Consider the following 21,278-nt stretch of genomic DNA (forward strand, 5'->3'; position numbering starts at 1 on the left):
ATTTGTGCTTAACTGGTCTATGCTACTAATATAAAATATTGGGAAAATGCATTTTTTTTCTTTTGTAGCCTGTTCTATATTAACCAAATGCATAAGTGGCAAGTGTCACATTCCCCCATCTGGGAATTTGGATCAAAACTGTTATGGTGTGTCTGGATGGTCTTCACTGAATGAATAAAGAGAATTTGACCCTCTTGGTACTATTGGGGCATTCAGTAGAGTTTGGATACCACTAGCCATGGAGTTTTGATCTGTGGGCAAGCTACAGAGTGAATGCTACTTATAGGATTCTAACATTACCTTAGCTGTTAAAGGTGGTGCTGGGAAACTATTGTTCAGTGCCGTAGCAGCTGTTTTATGTTGTCCACCATGAATCCACTTTGGAAATTGTCCCACATGCTATTGAACAAGTATATGAAATAGGGAGAGGTTCTTAAGGAACTTGGGATGAAGCATCACCAGAGTGCTGACAACACCCAACTCAGATTTCTCTTTTTCATCAGATCCAGGTGTAGCAATGAGCTTTCCAATGTTTCTGCTCATGGGAACTTGTGTATGGAATAAGGGTGAACTGACTGAAACTTTATCCTGAAAAGGTAGACTTCGTTATGGTGAGAAGCCAAGGAGTCATGGGTTTAGTTATCTGCAAAAGAGGTTAGTGCTGTTAGTTCTGAATTGTCTATATGCATTTAAAATAAAGGCCAGATTGGGAAAATATTGTTTGTTTGTAAAGCAGAAATCAAATATTTGAATATGTGTTCATAATTGGCAAGGTCAAGTATATTCTGCATTATCTGAACTTGGGTATTATTGTTGAAAAGTAAAGTTTGTATACATCTACAGTTATTGCAGAGAGGTTTTTTTAAAGGCACTAACAACTAAAAAAAGCCATTTGTGGCCCGTTCTACATATGCAACTTTCCTCAGAAATAATGTTCCTACTTCAGCGCGAGTTAGATGCGATGCAGCACTTCTGAGAATCCAGATCCGGCTGACACTGCTAGGCAGCAGCTGTCTTACCTATTCGGGAGTAAGACCCACTAAAGTTGATGGGCTTTGCTTCCGATTTGGGCCTTCCAATGGCGCTACAAAGCAACGTGATTTGCCCCCAGGAGGCATCCGCTCTTTCTCCTTCTGAGGTCCTGCACAGAGGTGTGCGCCCAGGGCCGGGCCAGGCTTTCTGCCGTCCTTCCCTTCGCCCTGACGCGGGCTGCCAAAGGAGGGGAGCGCCTCCCGCCGCTCGCTCTCCCTTCGCTTTGGGACTGCCGGTCGGTCGTTTGGTCAGCCGGCGGGCTGCGGGTTAGCCTGAGCGGGCGCTGGTCAGCGTGAAGGGACGTACGCGCCCACCAGGCGGCCTCAGCTCTCACTTCCACTCGCCCGCCGTCTCCGCCGCGGCCAGTTGCAGGGCGCGGATTCCGCTCGGAGAAGGCGGAGCGGCAGCTCCTCCCTCAGCTAGGAGCCAGCGGGGGCCGGTCGGACAGGCAACCTCTTCGGGAAACTCCACTCCGCCGCCGCCGCCTAGCCCAGAGGAGACGCGAGCGAGGCCACAAAGACCTCTTTGTGCACCGGCGGCCGCGGCCCCCTCATCCCTCGCTTTTGGCCAGCGCCAGCATGGGCGCAGCCAGCGCCGCCTTCTTAGTCCTGCTGGCAGCGTCCGGGCTTCTTCCTCTGGTCGCGGCAGGTAAGCCCGAAAGAAGCTCGACGGCCCGGGGGTGGCGAGGGCTGAGCAGCGGTCTCTCAGCCGCCAGCTGTTGCTGGTTGCAGAGGAGCGCCTCGAAGGCGGGGTTGCAGGAGCGGAGGTTGCTGGCGCCTGTGCCCGACTCGCGAGTAGCCCCCCGGGCTGAGCCCACTTTAAAGCAAACAGTTGTAATAAGGTGGCGGGACCCCGCCTGTTCCTCCTCGCTCCTCGTTTATACTGAGATGGAGAGGAAGCCTTCGGGAGCAGCCTTGCCGTAACCCCATCAGTTTCTCCCAGAGAGTGAGATTAAGTTTACTCCGGATTCGCCCTTACTAAGCCAGCCTTGCGCCGGGACAAGAGATGCCGTCCTCTCCCGTGGCGGTGGGCTTGCCCTGCCGACTCCCTGGCCACAGCCTTCGCTCGGGACTTAGCACGCCTCGGAAGCGCGAGAGCTTTTCTACAGGAGTAGTTCTAGCCTTTGCAGGCTTACTCGGAAGTAAGCCCTCCCTAGTTCTGCGGAGCTGTGTGCATAGAATGGCCTTCCAAACCGGTTTTGGGGTTCACCAGCAATCTTGGTAGATCTCGTAAGGGATCGGGGCTAAATGGCCTCTGCAACATAGTCCTTTTCCCGCGGTTTCAAGTAGGAAAACTAACCTGAATAGACCACGAAGAGTTGCCCCTTCCCTTCAGCGGTGTGTGCCTATCAGAGACAGGAGGCTCCCCACAATGCCGTCGTGTTGGGAACTATGTTGAGCTATAAAATCACCATCTCACTCTCTTCTCCTTAACAATTCAAATAAACCAAAAGCCTCAGCATGGAAAATAGAAAGCGATTATTACCCTTTAGACCAAACATGAGGGATGGAAAAGTTACCCGTTTTCTTTCTCCCACCCCACCCCAAAGTGAAATGGCTACTATGGATTGCCATATTTTGTTGCTGGGGGGTGGAGAGGTACAAAGAACACTCCTCCTTTGACTACACAGTGCTTTCTCAATGGGAGCTGGGTGTATGACCAGCTCCCCGCATAAAGGAGGAGAATGTCTACTTCTTTGTTCCAATAAACACCTCTGCTGCCTTTCTTTCCAGCTGAGTATGGTTACCCTGTTGAATGAAGCCAGAGGCAAACCAGGAAACTACCAAGGGAAACCTGCCTGAGTTGAGTGACTGCACCAAGGGGCTTGCTTGGTTGCTTCCCCCCTTCCCCCTTAGTTTTTTGGGGAGAGTCCCATTTCCTGTGCATTCCCTGGCTGGCCCAAACCAAAAGCGGAGAACCTTCGAACTCAGGAAACATTAGGACTCGGTTCAACAAGCTTTGCGATTGTTCAGAGAGCCTGAATACAAGTGGCCCTATTAACATCTGACCTTGCGCCATGGCGGGCTGGCTGGCAGACTGCTGTGGCTGAGCTGTGGCCAGTTCATCTGGCATCTCTTTCTCTCTCTTTCCCCGTAATAGCAGTAAGATTTATGGGAACACTGGGGGAGCTGAAGTGTGTTTGAGACTCCTGTGGAAGACTTAACAGTGCGGGCAAAGGCAGTTGCCTGACCCTGCATTGTGCGTTCAACTGTAAAAAGTGGTGTTTCTCAGGCGGACTAAACATGTCTTGCATTTGGTTTCTCTCGCATCCTCCTTGTCTTCCTGATGAAATGAAGCAGGCAAAAAAGGTGCTGTTAGGCCACCCTTTGATCCCTGGAGTAAATCATTCTGTTGGCAGCCGCTGCCTTTTCTCTCTTCCAGGTCTACCCTAATTTGCCTTGTACTGTAATGGAAAGGGGAGATGCCAGCTTTTTGAGGCATGCTTCTTCATTTGGCAATGGGATAATTTGGTCCATAGTATGCCGATTATCCATATTTAATAAATAAATAAATAAATGGGTTAACTTGGCTTGTCTTGAAGAAGAATGAGGGAATCTGAGCCTAGTGGAGAAATAACAGGGCATAGCACAGATTAGAGAAGGAATGTTAATCAGCTGAAGGCTTAAAATAATGTTTCTTCCTTTTGTTGACCCACTCAATCTATTTCCTTCACCCCAGGAAGTGACAGATGCCTAGATTTTCTGTTATTTGGCTTGGGGGTTTCAAGGGTTTGCCATTTGTTGCTTTATTATGGGATGGGAGATAACATTTCTGAGTTTATTTGGGGGAGGGAGAGGGAAGCTTATGGCTGCCTGGGGAGTGGGGTTGGAGGGCAGGATTGCAGAATCAGTTTCCAACAAGTTATATGTACCCTTTGCTGCTTCCCTGGCTTCTGTCCCAAAGGGAAAATGCGACTGGAACAACCTCAGGATTAGGAGATAGTTGCAAAATGATAGAAAATGTATGGTGTTTGGGGATTATATGTTTAACCATTACAAAGAGGGTTGAGTGAGAATGGCAGTCTCTCTTGGCAGGAGTTTCAGCCCAAAGAGATAACTTTCCAACTCAACACCCATTTTCTTGCAACTGTTGGATTTGTTTTAAGCTAGTAGTAAAAAGCACAGAAAGTAGTTCTGACTTCTTCCAGTATCATAATGGAGCCTTGTTCTCTTTTAATAAGAATTACTCTTTGCTCTAATAACTCTACAGATCTTCTTCTATTATGAATAAAATGCTTGTTTCTCTTTTTTATAAGAGGAAGAAGAAATAATAATAGAGGAGTGACCTCTTGGCAAAAAACCAGAAATATGTTAATTGTGCCCTTCCCCTTTATTTTCCTTAAGGTGCCCAATACTTAAGAATCCCATGTCTTTCCTTTCTGTGGAAAACTTGAATTTTTCCAACAGTGCAATCTATACATTATGGTTGTTATTATTATCATTATCATGCCAAATTAGTCCGCTGCAGGATGAAGGCCTTTTCATTGAAGATCATGGACCGTAATCTACCACACTGATCCAGTGTGGATTGGTAGATCAGTGTTTTTTTTAACCTTCCCAGTCTAGGGCTGAGAGAAAATGACAGGCCCGAAGTCACCCAGCCAGCTTCCATGCCTTAGGGAGGACTAGGGTCTTCCTGCGTCTAAGCAAGTGTCTTAACCACTACACCACACTGCCTCTTCTTATACACACTTATTCAGAGGTAAACTCCATTGAGTTCAGTGAATGGTTTTCTTGGATAAATGTACATGAAATTGGTACCAGCTGAGTAGCTTTGCATAATTTGACTATATGTTTTGCACAGATTGTCAGTGATAGAATATTTGCTTTCTTCTCCCTGTTATATAGTCTTTACTGGGATATGCTTGAACATTTGTATTTCAAGGGACAAAAAGTCCAGCCAAACTTGAGTAGCATGGAAAACATCCATACATATTTGTGGTTTACTATGACAAAATGAATCTTACTTTGACCAGCCTCTTTGCATTTCTGCTGAGAGTAGATGCAATAAGGATATTATCACCAACCATGGGGCATTACTTCTATTCATATTTGTATGGGACAGACTTCAGTGGGAGCGTGGTAGGAGGAGATCAACACAAGACCTTCCTGTTTACTATGTAGATAATCTTTTACAGCTTCTGTGTATGTTCTATCATATTAAGACCTGTTTGAATGATATCTCCTATCCCATTTTTTAGGAGCTTAGATTGTGTAGATTGTGTTCTAAATCAGTTGTTTTAGTGACAGTTCTTATAGTGACTGTGATAATGGGAGCATTAGAGAATAGATGATAAACTTGTCAGACTGATTCTTGATATGCTTTTTGAAACCACATTTCATTCACTTCCATGGGATTTACTTGTTAACATTGCTGATTAACGTTCTGATCCTGTTTCTATACACATTTATTTAGAAGTATGCCGTTTCCTTATTCATATACCAAAATCACATGGAAGTTGCTTCCTTGTGGTATAATTTCAGATAGTTTCAATATGTGTTCATACACATGCCATACTACTTGGGTGGGTCTGGTTATGTGGTTTCTTTTAGGTCTAATAACTATTTGCTATCCCAGTAGGCTAGAACGCACTTGGGTATAGGCAATCTGGTGCTCTCCAAATATTTTAGACTACAATTCCCATGATCTCAGTATATTGTGAGATGTAATCAAGATATCTAAAAGTAATCAAATTGCCTGTCACTTACCCATAGGGACAGGCAATCTAATTAGTCCCATTCACAGGTATCCATAATCCTGTAGTGTTTAAGAGTTACCGGTCTCACACATCATATCAAGTCATTTCTTGATGATAGATAAGTAAGCTATAGTTGACCAGGGTCACATTAACCTATAACCTATGGTTAACAAACTAAAATTATTTCATACAATATATTCAGCCAAAACTTGACAGACTCTGATATGACTTTGCTGCCTGTGAACCCAATCTGTCTATAAGAAGGAAACCTAATGGTGCATTACTACATATCTGTATATCACAGTAAACCTATGCTTTTGAAAGCTAATTCAATTAATTGATGCTTCTAGGGTACATTAAAAGAAAAAACAATTCTATTTTTACGCTCAGTGATGATAAGATTGACTGCCATTCCTCTAAAGTAAATGCTATTCTACTATGCATACTTAGTGAGACTATATCATACCATACTAATGTTACATTTTTATTCTTTATATAATGCTCCTTCTAAAAAAAGTATTACTGTGGAAGGCGCCCAAATTGGGAAGTTAAAAAGACATTATTCAAAAATTGAGATTTCCAAAATTTAACAAGAATTGTTGATTTTGAAGAAGGTAGGATTGGTGCTGCTGTCCTATTCATAACTGAGAGAAGATCCAATAGAAATGATGGTCTTACTTTTGAGTATACATGGAGAGAGTTAATGCCTGGCTGACCTTGTCTTGGCTCCGAAGCTCAGCAGGATGACGCCTTGGGAAACCTCCAGGGGAATATCAGGAGGATAGGCTAGACTGGGAAGTTGAAAAACCTCCCAGAAGAAAGCAGTGACAAACTGTTTCTTGGGGTTGCCAAGAAAATTGTGTGGATGATGTCTCCAGGAATCCAGCTGATAGGGACTTTACCTTTACTTTACTTTTGAATAAACATGGCTAGCATTAGACTCTTGATACTATCGTGCTGGTGGACTGAGAAATAAGTATCATTCTGTTAGGCAGGTTTATTCCTAGACTAGCTCCATGAGATTTAACCAACTCATGGCAAGTATCACAGGATTGTTACATGCATTTTGAAAACCTTCAGCCTTTAATATGAAAAGGTTTCTTTCATTAAAAAAAAAAATCTGTCCCCTTTGTTTTACATTTAAATAGCTAATGGTAGTTATCTTCACTCTGTTCTTGGGAAAACCCCTGATTTTGTAAATAACAGTTTCTGTCACAGATGCTTTGCCTCAATCTCAATCTCTTGTCTTCTTCAGAAAGCATAGAAATGCAAGGGGTGGGGGTGGGGGTGGGGGTGACTCTGGAAAGAAAGGAGATTGACAAACTTGAAGGATTAATCCTATTTAGGAGCTTTTCACTGTTTGCAAGAAAGCTGATCTTGCTTAATATGCTGCACTTTGGGCAAGGTGTTAATAGCATCCACATTTGTCATTGGTATGGAAGCAATTTCATTACTAATTACAAAATGAACCTTTGAGCCCTGAGCAGTTAGGATATTGAAATGCAAGGGAAAAAAGGTTTTTTTTATATTGAGGATCTTGCATGACTAAATTAAGTTTTTGTTCAATGAATACTGTATATTAGTAATATGTAGCAGCTGAAGTGTGTAGTTAAATGTCAGAAAGTTAACATCTCTGTAGTCTGCTGGAATGACAAGCCCAGGTTGTCATATATTCCAAGCATAACAAACTCATATCTAACAACATAGTTGTATTATTCAAAATATATTTATATTGGTTTATCCATGTTCTATATAAAAACAATTATTTAAAAAGAATAAAATTCGGGGGGGGGTTTGTAAAGGAGAAGGTGCAGTTTAAATAATTTCTTTTCTCTGAGACTATTTCTTTGTAAAGGAAGCTGCCATTTAAGCTCAGCGTGTCTGGAAAGTATGCAAGTGCCCAAGTTTTCTAATCCAGTGGGTACAAACCAGCTAAGGCTTCAAAGAAAAGAACTGAGAGGCTTTTGCTGCAATGAAAGAAAAGGCATTGTTTGTTAATTCTGTCTTTTATTGTTATTTAGACTGCTGGCTCCAGTAACATACCCCCTAACCACTTGGGACAAACAGCAATTTGATGTAAATGATTGTCTTTCCTTTGTTTCTTGAGTGAACCATGTGAGAGATTTAAAGTCAACTTTATTTTTCTCTTCCCTTCCTTACTTTGCCTTTATTTTTTCTGCAGTAGTCTTACTTTTTGGAGTCCCTCCTAATCTCCTATGTGTTTGAAAAAAGCATGTAAGTTGTTGAGTTTCTTTCTTCAATGTTTCATTTGAAACTAACATACCAAAACTCATATTTTCAAAAGGAAAGTTTAGTTTTTGCTACTTATTTTAATTGTTTTGAAATTTGCAAGTGGATAGCAAAAATGCATCACGTTTTGGGCCTTATTGCATGTTCTCTTATATTTTATATATTCAGTAAACTTGCCACTGTAATGCTACACGTTCACTGAGAAATGTTTCAACTGTGTGAGAAAAACCTCTTAATTTACATTTCTGGAAGTACATTCATGACAAATGAAGTTTTTAAAAAATGTGGTTTGCTGAAATGACAAATGCAAATGAAGGATTTTTTAAAGCAATAGTAAGATGGTTGGAGAGGAAATGCATTATTTGTTCAGTTTTTTCAAAGCCTTTTGACAAAAGAGATTTCTAGGGAGGAGTTTGATATTATATATGTGAATAAGAGGCAGCAGACTCTAAAACTGTTAAACAATTTGATTGTTTTGATCTATATTGTGTTATAGATTCCTCCAGCTTTTTTTTAAATCCCACCTTTATTACTTTATAACTAACTCAAGGCGGTGAACATACATAATACTCCTTCCTCCTCCTTTATTCCCCACAACAACAACCCTATGAGGTGGGTGGGGCTGAGAGAGAGTGGCTGGCCCAAAGTCACCCAGCTGGCTTTCATGCTTAAGGCAGGACTAGAACTTACAGTCTCCTGTTTTCTAGGCCAGCGCCTTAACCACTACACCCAACTGGCTAATAATTTTGCTATTATCGAGCAGCTTATTAGCATCATAATTATTTATTTATATAATTTTATATAAATAATATTATTTATAACATTATTATTAGCATTATTATTTGCTATTAAGCAGTTTATTAGCAAAAGGAAAAGTACTGTCTTTCCGTAAGACAGATTGATGTTCTTCGCAGTACTCTTCTTTGTAATCTCAGTTTATGTCTTGTCTGGCCTGCCTGCCTGCCTTCCTCCTCAGCTCTTTTGATGACCTCACAAGGTATAATCTTTTGCCTTCTCTTCTACCATATGGTGTCTTTGTCCCTGTAGCTGTTTCTCTTCCCATTTCCCTGCTAGCTTCAGTGGGTGGCAAGTTGAGACTTTGATTTTCAAAAACCACAAGACTGGCAACAGGGCTGTTATTCTCACTTTCCATGGGGACCAAGAAAGTTGAAGGCAGCGTGAAAGAATTGCCAAAGACCACATCCCACTTCTTTTGAGAGGCTTAAGGATTTGCAAAATGTAGGAATGGCAGTGTTCCTATTTCACTTCAACTTTTTACGTATGAAATCTAATCCTTTGAATGATGGTGTGGGGAGATGGTGCTTCTGGCAGACTTACTCTGCTGGAGTTTTCTTTGCTGATGCTAAATTGGGAGTGGGTATGGAAGCTGCAGTCATTTTGAAGTGATAACATAGATTCTTGTGTTATATCCATATTCTGTATTCCCATTGAGTTCATTATATAGACTTTATATTGTTCAAGGATATATCTCACCTAAAATGAACAGTAATATTTGGAAATTACCACATCAAGAATATTTTGAGTGCCATTCATTGTTTGCTACATGTTCCCTAGTAAGCACTGATGAGAATGAGATGCATATGTTTATTGGTGTGTACTTCCCCGTGGCTAGTACTGAAAATATGGGGGGGGGGGGTTGTTCCAAGTTACAGCTATGGAAAGATAGCTCCCATGGTAATCTTTTATACATCCAAAGAGTGGTGGTAATAAACAAAATCTTAGGGTGTCAGATGATGTATACACTGAAAAGAGTGGTGCTGTTTACATAACATCTACTAAATTTAGTACTTCTGTTGGTGCAGAATAATGAGACCTCTCTGTTAAGTGACTTCTGTACAAATAGATCAAGAAGACATATTCTACAGGACTTCCTATGACAGGTATAAAATTGTGCCTGCTTTGGCTTCATGCTAGAAATTTTCCCTATCTTGTTTCATTGTAAATGTGTATGTATGGGGGAAAGCAATATTTTGAACAGGTCTTTATATATTGATGCATAAATCAATATTTTCAGACCCCTGGTGATGTAATCTGGACATCCCCTCCAGATTATAAAATCTAATAAAGTCAGATTTTGTTTATTTTTGATCTGGCATCACCTGGCTCCAGAGTGACTCTGGGTGGCTCCCTACAGTAAACAGAATAAAAACAATATAAGAAGAAACATACAACAAAAACCCAACTGAAAAGAACAAAAAGAGCAAAATGGTGAATCTGGCCCTAAGGTTCTAATACTGTACATTGTTTAAAATTGTATCATTATTTTATTGTCTTAAAATGTTCTTGGCTTTTTAGCTGTTCTTGTTCTGCAAGTAAGAACAAGTGAATGCTAAGCCAGGATTTTGAAGAAATGCGCCCTAATGTTTTGGGTGAACATAGTTTTTGGCTTGCCTGTTGTTTACTGCACTTTACTGTATATTTTGTAGTTCTGAAATAATACACTCTCTGCCTTAAATGGTCAGTAGTAGTAGATGATCGCTGCATTTTTTTTCTCAAGGATGGAACCAGTAGATATATTGGAAATGTCTGAACAGCTGTAGCTTAAACATTTTGTTGAGCAATTTTAGGCTAATTCTTTTTGCTCCCCTAGTATAGTTTTGAGTCATACAGAAACAGTTCATCTGGTAAATATGATTTTGCAATGAAGTGGCTGCTCTGGCTGAATTTACTTGCCTTTTCCAGTTTAATATTTTGACATTTTTCTGCACTTTTGTGTATTTTACTAGATGCCTTTGCATACTGTATCAAGAAAATTCATAATTCGGTAGTAGGTTAGATTTGGGGTTGAGTACGATAATTGACTTTTCAACATTGGCGAATATAATTTTCCAATTGAATCATACAACTATTTTAGAAAAAAAAAATTTTGGTCATTGTGAATATCACATATAGTTGTCCAGTTTTTACTGGATTCTCCCTTGAGTCCAGATATCTGAAAGGGGTAAACATATGGAAAGAGGAAATTGTGGCAATCCTTTAACTCTAGAATGAACCCCCTTTGATGTCTTACTTCTTCTAGTCTAGCCACACCACCATGCTTTCTCTGGATTGTTGATGAAATTAGGCTAAGCAGACCAAAGTGAAGTTTTCTTCCTGCTAGACCACATAAAGAGAGCATGTGCTGGTGTAGACGGTAGTCCTGCTGTTTTCTTTTGGTGGTGCAATTGGGACTCAGGATTGATTTATACATACTAAACTCTATTCTTCATAGTATGGGCTCTTGCTCTTTGCCAGTTGATGGAGCTATGCAGTAATTATATTGATTTCCCAAAATATAACAGTAAGATGGCTTATCCCTCCAATAAACCAAAAAACCTGGTGTTGGTTATTTCTTGATCAATAGCACTGGCAGATGCGATTTTTCTTCCTGTAGTTGATTTTTCATTTTCTTGTGTCAATTTTGGATAGCGGGCAGAGGTGATAGCTAAGGTTTGATGGGTTCTGTTATCTACTATATTGTAATAGTTGTGATTAAGGCATTTGGGGGAGAAGTGGGGTCTTAACCTTCTAAGTGCTAACCTCTGGGCTGCTTGACAATTATATTCCCCCTCTCTGCCCCACTCCAGGTTGGTAGTTATAGGTGTAGATAGGCATCTGTGGCCTTAGGCTGCTTGCCCATATTTTCCATTTAATGAGCTATGGTTCTTCTGTCAGCGGGCAGGCTGTAAGATCCTTTCGAAGACCTTCTGTCATCAATTTCATGAAGCTGCCTTTAACAAAGTTATAGCATATTGTTTCTTACATTTTTTTTCTCTACACCTTCTGTGGTTGCAAGAAGGCTTTGTGATTGTCTCAGAGAGCCATTGCATTTCAAAAACAGCCATTTTATGATCTTTGTCAGAATAATTATAATAAATGGAGCAAAGTAAGGATTTGTTTATTCCAGTGTGCACTGCTATGCAGTCATTCTTAATGTTATTATTGTCTTCTCTGCCTCTTCAAAATCTTCTCAAAATTTCACTATCCTGAATCACATAAAGTGGCATATTCATGAATCCAGATTAATAATGGATTTATTAAATATAGGAGATTCCAAATTTTTACTGATCCACTGTCATAAAACGATGTGCAAGTCCACTAGTTCTCTTTGAACTATCAGGAGTGGTGTGCCTTTTATCTCTTATTCAGGTCAGGAGCTAGACTGTCCTGTTTGATAAAAGTTGCCAGATTGTACTAAGATGCATGATAGTGTAATAATCTCTTCAGTTTAAATCTCTTCAATTTAAATCTCTTCAGTTTAAAACTATGATTTTAAAGATAAATGCATTATTACACTATCATGCATCTTTTTAAAGATGCATAATAGTGTAATAATCTCTTCAGTTTAAATCTCTTCAATTTAAATCTCTTCAGTTTAAAACTATGATTTCCACAATGGAGCTGTGGCTCTCAGGAAGGTGTCTTAATTTTGTTTGTACTGCTTATTTACAATTCTCCCTCAATGGCTTTTTGTTTTGAAAGTGTTATTTGCCTTGCCTAGCCAAAAAACAAGAAAAAAATATACATTCCATTGATTTAATATTCTGTTTCTTGCTGAAGTGCCTTGGTCAATTGCAGTTTAATTGTTAACAAAAAGTATTTACAACATGAATATGAAACACAAAAAATACATTTTTGAAGTTGAAATTGTCTGAATTATTGAATTTGAATGGCTGTAAATTAATCTTTACAATGGAGAAAAATTGAATATTTTGATCTGTAGATACTACATAGAATTATCTTTTAGTAAGTTTCTAACTGATTGACAGCTCTATGAAGTAGACCAGGCTAAGAAACAAACATTGTGTAGATCTAAAGCTACTTTTATTAGAACAGCTATAGTAACAGAATCTTGCAAGTCTGAATGTGCTACTTTTCTTCCCTCTTTTACCTTCATGAGACTTGGGAGTGGGGGTGGAGGTGCTGTCTGAGATATTTTTGCAAACTTCTTTCTTGACTTGGGTTCAAGTTTCGTTTATCTCATCATTGCCTCAGTAGTGGATCTTCCCTCTGTCCTCCTTCCCTGTTTATTCACTACACTGATAATGCAACATTACTTTTATTTTCATAATTTAGACATTTAATAGGTACCCCTTAAGAACTGTGGATGTGAAATATTATATACCACTTCAACAATAGTCAGAACATAATTAGGGATAGGCATGATGTACTCCTGAAATTTTTGACCACTACATCTAGATGCCTAAGCCAGCATGGCTAATGGTAAAAATTCATGGGAAGCATGGTTCAAAACATCAAGTTTTAACATAAGTACTTTTGGCCACAAAAATAGTTGATTTGATTTATACATAGGTCTCTTCAGTAGCTCTAGCCATATTTGGCAACAGAAATGTAGAGCTTTTTAAATTTAATTTGGGATCATTTCCTAGCTCTTATTTTACTATTAAGTTTCTCAGTATTCATTGTTCATGATTTTAATTTTATTTTCACATGCTATTACTGATAGGCTTTTCTGTGATATACCTGAGTGAGAGAAATGAAAGATTGGAGAAAGATCCCATTTGGATTGAAATGAATGATTAATGCCATTTCTGTTTTTATGTGGTCTGTTTAAAGAAAGCAGATAGATTTTTTTAATGCAATGGATTTCTGATCTTCTTTAGAACTGGATCACTTAGGTTCCCATGTGTCCTCATTTTTTGGTCTGCTAGGGGAAAATTGAGTTCGTATTGACCTCATGTTTCCTCCATTATCAATTGCAAAACTCTTTAAAGTTTAGAGTTCTGCTAAGATTTTGCATGCATATTTTGAGGGTCAACCTTTGGTATTCATAGACTATTCTGAGAGATAAAAATACGACTGCTAGTGAAACCAAACAGTTCAGTCTGTGCAATAAAGTGCTTTTTGGGTGGTCTGCTCCTGCAAAGAAATATGAGAGTATTTTTTTCCTTACTGCAGTTTGGGATCAATAGGGGAAAGACACTATAGATGAGCAATCTAGGGTCATCTTGCATATAAGTCTGTACAAATCCATATGAATTGGACATGTTTTGCTTTATGTAGTGTTAATCTAAGAAAAAAAAATCCAAAGGTAGTATTTTATGAGGGCATGTTCACACATGTTTTATATCTTACACAGATATAATTGCAGGAGGAAAACAGTATATGCAGAACATATGTGATAACTGCATGTGTCTTTTCTGCCACATATTCTCATAGTTTTTCACTTAACTAAATAAAAACTGTTCTTTTGATGCACATTAATGCACAATAAACAATTTAATGCTATCTGAATCTTTTGCATAAATCACAGCCAGTATGCCAGTGGTTTCTGGGAGTTTATTTCATTTTAGTTACATTTATATCTCACTTTTTTGTTCATTGTGGAGTGCCAGGGTCCTATCTGGACAGAAGCAAAATATGTCAAGGCATGTATTTTTTAATGTAGTGTCATTGTGCTGTATTCTGTTTTTGTTTGTCTTGAATGTGTTCCTTTGTTTAGTCTCTACTGATAGACTGTGGTGATGAACTGGCAGAAGTATATGGCATATATTTCTATGGAAGTTTCAGTCTAGATGGCAAGTACTAACTATTAAAAAAAAGAAATGTCATAGATCCCCACATACAGTGGGGCAAAAAAGTATTTAGTCAGCCACCAATTGTGCAGGTTCTCCCACTTAAAAAGATGAGAGAGGCCTGTAATTTTCATCATAGGTATACCTCAACTATGAGAGACAAAATGGGGGGAAAAATCCAGAAAATCACATTGTCTGATTTTTAAAGAATTTATTTGTAAATCATGGTGGAAAATAAGTATTTGGTCACCTACAAACAAGCAAGATGTCTGGCTCTCACAGACCTGTAACTACTTTTTAAGAGGCTCCTCTGTCCTCCACTTGTTACCTGTAGTAATGGCACCTGTTTGACCTTGTTATCAGTATAAAAGACACCTGTCCACAACCTCAAACAGTCACACTCCAAACTCCACTATGGCCAAGATCAAAGAGCTGTTGAAGGACACCAGAAACAAAATTGTAGACCTGCACCAGGCTGGGAAGACTGAATCTGCAATAGGCAAGCAGCTTGGTGTGAAGAAATCAACTGTGGGAGCCATAATTAGAAAATGGAAGACATACAAGACCACTGATAATCTCCCTTGATCTGGGGCTCCATGCAAGATCTCACCCTGTGGGGTCAAAATGATCACAAGAACCGTGAGCAAAAATCCCAGAACCACACGGGGGGACCTAGTGAATGACCTGCAGAGAGCTGGGACCAAAGTAACAAAGGCTACCATCAGTAACACACTATGCCGCCAGGGACTCAAATCCTGCAGTGCCAGATGTGTCCCCTTGCTTAAGCCAGTACGTGTCTGGGCCTGTCTGAAGTTTGCTAGAGAGCATTTGGATGATCCAGAAGAGGATTGGGAGAATGTCATATGGTCAGATGAAACCAAAGTAGAACGTTTTGGTCTAAACTCAACTCGTTGTGTTTGGAGGAGAGAGAATGCTGAGTTGCATCCAAAGAACACCATACCTACTGTGAAGCATGGGGGTGGAAACATCATGCTTTGGGGCTGTTTTTCTGCAAAGGGACCAGGACGACTGATCCATGTAAAGGAAAGAATGAATGGGGCCATGTATGGTGAGATTTTGAGTGAACACCTCCTTCCATCAGCAAGGGCATTGAAGATGAAACGTGGCTGGGTCTTTCAGCATGGCAATGATCCCAAACACACTGCCCGGGCAATGAAGGAGTGGCTTCGTAAGAAGCATTTCAAGGTCCTGGAGTGGCCTAGCCAGTCTCCAGATCTCAACCCCATGGAAAACCTTTGGAGGGAGTTGAAAGTCCGTGTTGCCCAGCGACAGCCCCAAAACATCACTGCTCTAGAGGAGATCTGCATGGAGGAATGGGCCAAAATACCAGCAACAGTGTGTGAAAACCTTGTGAAGTCTTACAGGAAACGTTTGACCTCTGTCATTGCCAACAAAGGATATATAACAAAGTATTGAGATGAACTTTTGATATTGAGCAAATACTTATTTTCCACCATGATTTGCAAATAAATTCTTTAAAAATCAGACAATGTGATTTTCTGGATTTCCCCCCCCCATTTTGTCTCTCATAGTTGAGCTATACCTATGATGAAAATTACAGGCCTCTCTCATCTTTTTAAGTGGGAGAACTTGCACAATTGGTGGCTGACTAAATACTTCTTTGCCCCACTGTACTTCTGGCTCCAAAGGTCTTTCAAGTTGTTCCTCTGTAAAGACACCAAGATAAATACTGTACCAGTTGTATTTCTCTACTGTTTTGTGTTAATCCTGTGCCAGTTTTGGATGTGGTTTCAATGCTTCACTGATTTATCTTGCCACTTAAATATAGTGATGATTTAGTGTTAATACATTTGTTTCCTGTATCTCCCTCCCTCCCTCCTATCTTCTCCCCCCCCCCCGCCCCCCAATCCATTCTGTCTTCAAAAGTTTGAATTGATTTTTTTTTTCCTGGCTAATTTCCTTTTTTTCCCCCTACAATCTTAACAGATATTCCTCATTTAAGTCGGTGTTTATTCCGACAACAGGAAATTACAAGCTTTGTCATCTAGTAATTCTTTGTTAAGACAGCCCCTTTTGGTCTGATACTTTCGCCAATATGCAATAATCAGCATTTTGGATAAGACTCAATAAATTATCAAGACTGAAACTCCTAGGCTGGGAAATTACATCATTTAGCCTACAGAAAAGCATGCATTTCAGGCATTTGGGATTTTTCTATCAGTGGGGATATCTTATCCCTAAAATATTCCTGCCAGATGGCTTTCCTACCTGCTCTGAGAAACTGAAACAGAAATTCCCTTGGCCTCTCAAGCAATGTATTCCCAGTATTTGCATTGCTGTTGCCCTTATGGCTCAATTTACTTCTCTGTAAGTGAAATCCATTCTTTATGGCATCTTTTAATACAATTTTCCCTGCCACTTAAGGTATAACTAGGTATTACAGTTGTCCCATAGCTATATGGCCCTGATAAAATTTTAAAAAAAAAGTCTGCACTATATATCCTACATCCTTTATCATTTTTGTCTTGTTAATGTGGATGCTTAAGAATTGCTTTTTCCTGTGCCCCAGGGTGGCTTGTTTAAGCTTCATTCACCACACAAATGGTTTCCTGTTCTGTCCAGTTCAAGAGTAGATACCTGGATCCTTGCCTTGGTTCCTGCTAGATTTCCTGATCTGCAGGACTGTAATTTTGTTTTAAAAGTATATTTTATTTTTTTAAAAATACCATGTGACAGATTCTAGAACGTTTTCATTAAAAAGAACAGTTAGGCCCCATATAGATTTCATATATGTTTTTAGAAACTAAAATGTAGCCTGACTGCATCTTAGTACTTGATTTGGAAATGAGCCTACCTGTCCAGAAATAAAGCAAAATTAATCTAGAGGGTTAAAATCATTCTGGGCTACTGGTGGAAATAGCTACTCTGTTAGTAATGTTTCTTGTTTGATGGTGTTTAGTAACTTGTGATGTTTCAAACTATGGAAGCCATTTTGGGGTAAGGCTTATAGTATAATCTCAAAATTCCAAATGGGTACTCCAACCCTACAAATTTGCCCAACCCTGGTTATTGATGGAGGTTGGGTTTAGTTGGGTTGTGGGCTGTGTTATCCACATGCCAGATTAGCATTCTGAGCTCATACAGTTCCCAGAAAAGCAGGTACACAGTTTCTGTTATATTTGATAGAACTTTTTAACATTTTGCATGTTAAAAGATTCATGTGAATGCATTCTGGTAACTCTGGAATTTAGATTTTTCTTCCTTAGCATGTGATTTCTTTCCGCTTCTCTTCCATTCAGGATGTAAAATGTTTTTTTTTTTAAGTAACATTTTATATGTCAGACATGTGATCTGAACATTTACCTTGCTCTGAAACTTGCTAAAGAAAATTAGTGAATTCTAACGTGTGTGTAGTTTCTAATCACAATATGAGTGAAAAATGCATGTTGGGGATATACTGTCTTCTCCAACATGCATTTCTCACTCATTTTTATTGGAAGCTTTAAACAAAGTAGAATGACAGGAATGTAGCTCCTGTGTTATTATTCCAGAAGAGTACAGAACATTTTGAAGTTTAAAAAATTGGATTACTTCATACTTTAATATTAGTTAAGGCCTCATTAAAAGTCACAGAAAAGGTTACCTGCTTGCAGGTATTCCTTGACTTATGACCATTTGTTCAATGACCATTTGAAGTTACGAACATGCTGAAAAAAGTGACTTAAGACCAGTGCCTGAAGTTACAACCTTTGCAGTGCCCCCAAGGGGAGCACTTGGCAGCCTGCCTGCACTTATGGCTGTAGGGGCGTTTCAACTCCCCCATCCACCTATCTCCCTCTCATCTGTCCCCTTTTGTCCCCCTGCCGACCTGTGTTCTGCTGCCCCAGCTGACCTTCGCCATCTTCTTGCTCCTGCTGCTGATGAGGTGCTCCCAGCCAAAAGCAGCCCCTGAGCAGCAGTGTTCCAAAATGCCCCTTTGCAAAAAGTGCAGGGTGGTGAGGGCGGCTGGGACTGGGCTGGGGTGGCTGTGCTTGCCGGAGTGTGGCAAGCAGCCCCAGAGCTGCGCAGTACTGGGGCTGCTTGCCCTGCAAAGCAAGGTGTAGGATGGCCAGAAGGGCAGAGATGGGGGGAGATAGATGGATGGAGGGAGTTGGAGGCAGTCCCTTACCTTACTGAGGCTTGGGGCTAGGAGAGATCAATCCAGGAGTGGTTTGGATCAGGTGGGTCCTTGCCTGTCAACCACATTGTTTAGTGATGGAAATTCCAGTCCCAATTGTGGTCGTAAGTTGAGGACTACCTGTAGTTGTATCTGCTCCTGCAGCCTATCTGGTTGACCTACCTACCTACCTACCTACCTACCTACCTATCTACCTCCTTCCTTCCTTCCTTCCTTCCTTCCTTCCTTCCTTCCTTCCTTCCTTCCTTCCTTCCTTCCTTCCTTCCTTCCTTCCTTCCTTTCTTTCTCAAGAAAAAGCTATGTAAAGTTTTTTGGGGGGAGTGTCTTTTTCCCCATAGAAATTAAATAACAGACCACATAGAAAGTAAATGATAAATGAGTCTAAACTGAATTTGTATTTTCTTAGCAATAAAACCTGCTAACACTGTGTTTAAAAATTGTTGATTATGATCTTTGCTGTTGTACCATTGGTATATGACACCAGATAAATTATAAAGGATGGATAAAGGTACTTCAAACCAATATTGGAAATGTGAAAAACATGAAGGAGCATTTTATCATGCATGGTGGACTTGTGAAAAAGCCAGCAAGTTTTGGATACAAATACTTACAGTGATATGAAAATTTTTGAAGACTAATATTGAGAAAAAGCCAGAACATTTTTTATGGGACTTATGGATAGCCAATTAGAAAATACTCATGGAGGCTGATTTTATATACGGCAATTGCAGCAAGATTATTATATGCACAACGAATAAGGAATACTGAAATTCCCACAATGGAGGAATGGATGGCAGAAATGGCAAAACTGACCTGTTTGGTCAGGGACAAAACAGTAAGTACTTTTTAAAAGACTGGAAACCTTTTGTGGACTTTTTGCTGAAAATAGAAAAAAGTGAAGTGATGATTTGTGGATTTGATGATTGAAAAGGGATTAAATAAGGGGCTGAAAGGATTTCTATAATACCAAAGAGGGTTGAGGGATATTGAGTGTGTTTATACCTGTTGAAAAGAAGGTCAGAAGTCACTTATTTTTTCTGATTCTTGTTTCTTTAATTGGTTTTCTTGCTTTCTCCTTTTTGCTTTTTGCACTTTCTTTTTTTCTTTCTCTTTTCTTTCTCTTTCTTATTATTTCTTCTTTAGATTTGTCTTTTACGTATGGAAAAACTCTTAATAAAAGTTATTTTAAAAAGATAATGCTCTTTGCTGCCTATTTACATTTTTAGACAGCAGTGTTAGAGACAGTTGTCCCTCAGTTCAACCTTCATTTTTGAAAATCTGTTTGCTTGTATGTTTTCTCACAGAAGCAACAGACTGTAGAAGCCAATTTCTTTTGCTTTGTTGGTTTTGCACATCCTTTGGTAAATTGAATGGAATCGCTATATTGACTGGGACGAGCATTCAGCTGAAATATCTCTTTCACTTTGTGTAACTATATTTATAAGGTATAGCTCAACTTGTAAAAATGCTTCAAAAATCCCCAATGCATATATTTCTCTCATTCACAAGATAGTGATTAATTGGTTCTGCCTTGTTTCTACCTCAGCTAATGCAGAAAATGGGAGTATGTTTTCCCATGCAGCTGCAGAAAACTGAAGGGGCTAATCCCAGTGTGCTGTGAGTGTGTGCGTGTGTGTACACACATATACATACATATACATACATACATACATACATATATATATACATACATACATACATACATACATGCAGTAACAACTCTAGCAAGAAGTAATATCCACTGTTTCAAGTCCAGAAAGATGTTCTGGATTTACTATTCTATTCAGAATTAAACAAATGATACAACTCACATTTATAATTGTTCTGCTTCATGAAAATATTCTTGACTACATTTAATAATTTTAATTGTTTTGCTGCCAGATGAAATAATAATGTAGCTGTAAGTACATTTATGTGGAAATATGCGAAGAAATGAGCCTCTTCCACAGTTTTCTCTCTAAGTGAGCTGTTGACTTGGTGGTATTTAGATATCTAAATTTTCACTACAAGGGGGTAAGGAAGCTTGAAAGCAGTTTATACTGTGCTGCTGATTTACCTTGTGTCAGCCCTTTAAGGTAGGCTGGCTCATGGCATGACATCTTATTGTTGTAAGATAGAATAACAGAATCTTGAAAGCCTGTCCAAGTTTTTCTCTGTCCCATCTTATCACCAGATTAAGGCAGGTTTATTTCGAGTTTTGTTTTCATACTTCCCTCTATCTCAGGACTGTGTAATCTTTTCTCCCACTTTAGTGGCTGGCATCCTTCTTAGCAGTTCTCTCCCCAAGGTCAAGTCTACATTCCTTCACAACTTGTGATTCATTGAACATAATTTTCACACTTGGAATTTATTACTAAATAAATATGTTTCATTTCATCATTTATATTCTTGGCAACTTGTGTTCTAGGGTGCATATATAGAGTTGGCCATGCTGTTACTTTTTTGACAACATCATGTTTTTCTTTTCAATTAAATGTTTTGGAGTCCCTTTGAAATGGCAAATACGTTTCTAGCTTGCCATCATATGTCTGCCTGTCTAAATTTCTATGTAGGTAGCTCAGTCTTGCAGCTGATGGCCATCTTTTCCTGAAGGCAGACAAGG

The 21,278-nt window shown here is 39.6% G+C and overlaps 1 protein-coding gene across 1 annotated transcript in view; it reads left to right on the forward strand.

Moving 5' to 3' along the window:
- Positions 1–1,381: 1,381 nt before the first annotated feature.
- The window catches only part of ROR2 (ROR family WNT receptor 2), a 121,121-nt gene continuing 101,224 nt past the window's right edge, over positions 1,382–21,278 (forward strand). Inside the window, exon 1 of the mRNA XM_088129986.1 lies at positions 1,382–1,680. Within this exon, the coding sequence (XP_087986112.1) occupies positions 1,611–1,680 (70 nt within the window). The 5' untranslated portion in view covers positions 1,382–1,610. The remainder of the gene's footprint in view (positions 1,681–21,278) is intronic.

This window comes from Python bivittatus, unplaced genomic scaffold (genome assembly GCF_059951505.1).
Source record: "Python bivittatus isolate LINGU-HERP-01145 unplaced genomic scaffold, Pbiv_v1 ctg000850_np1212, whole genome shotgun sequence".
NCBI classification, from domain to species: domain Eukaryota; kingdom Metazoa; phylum Chordata; class Lepidosauria; order Squamata; family Pythonidae; genus Python; species Python bivittatus.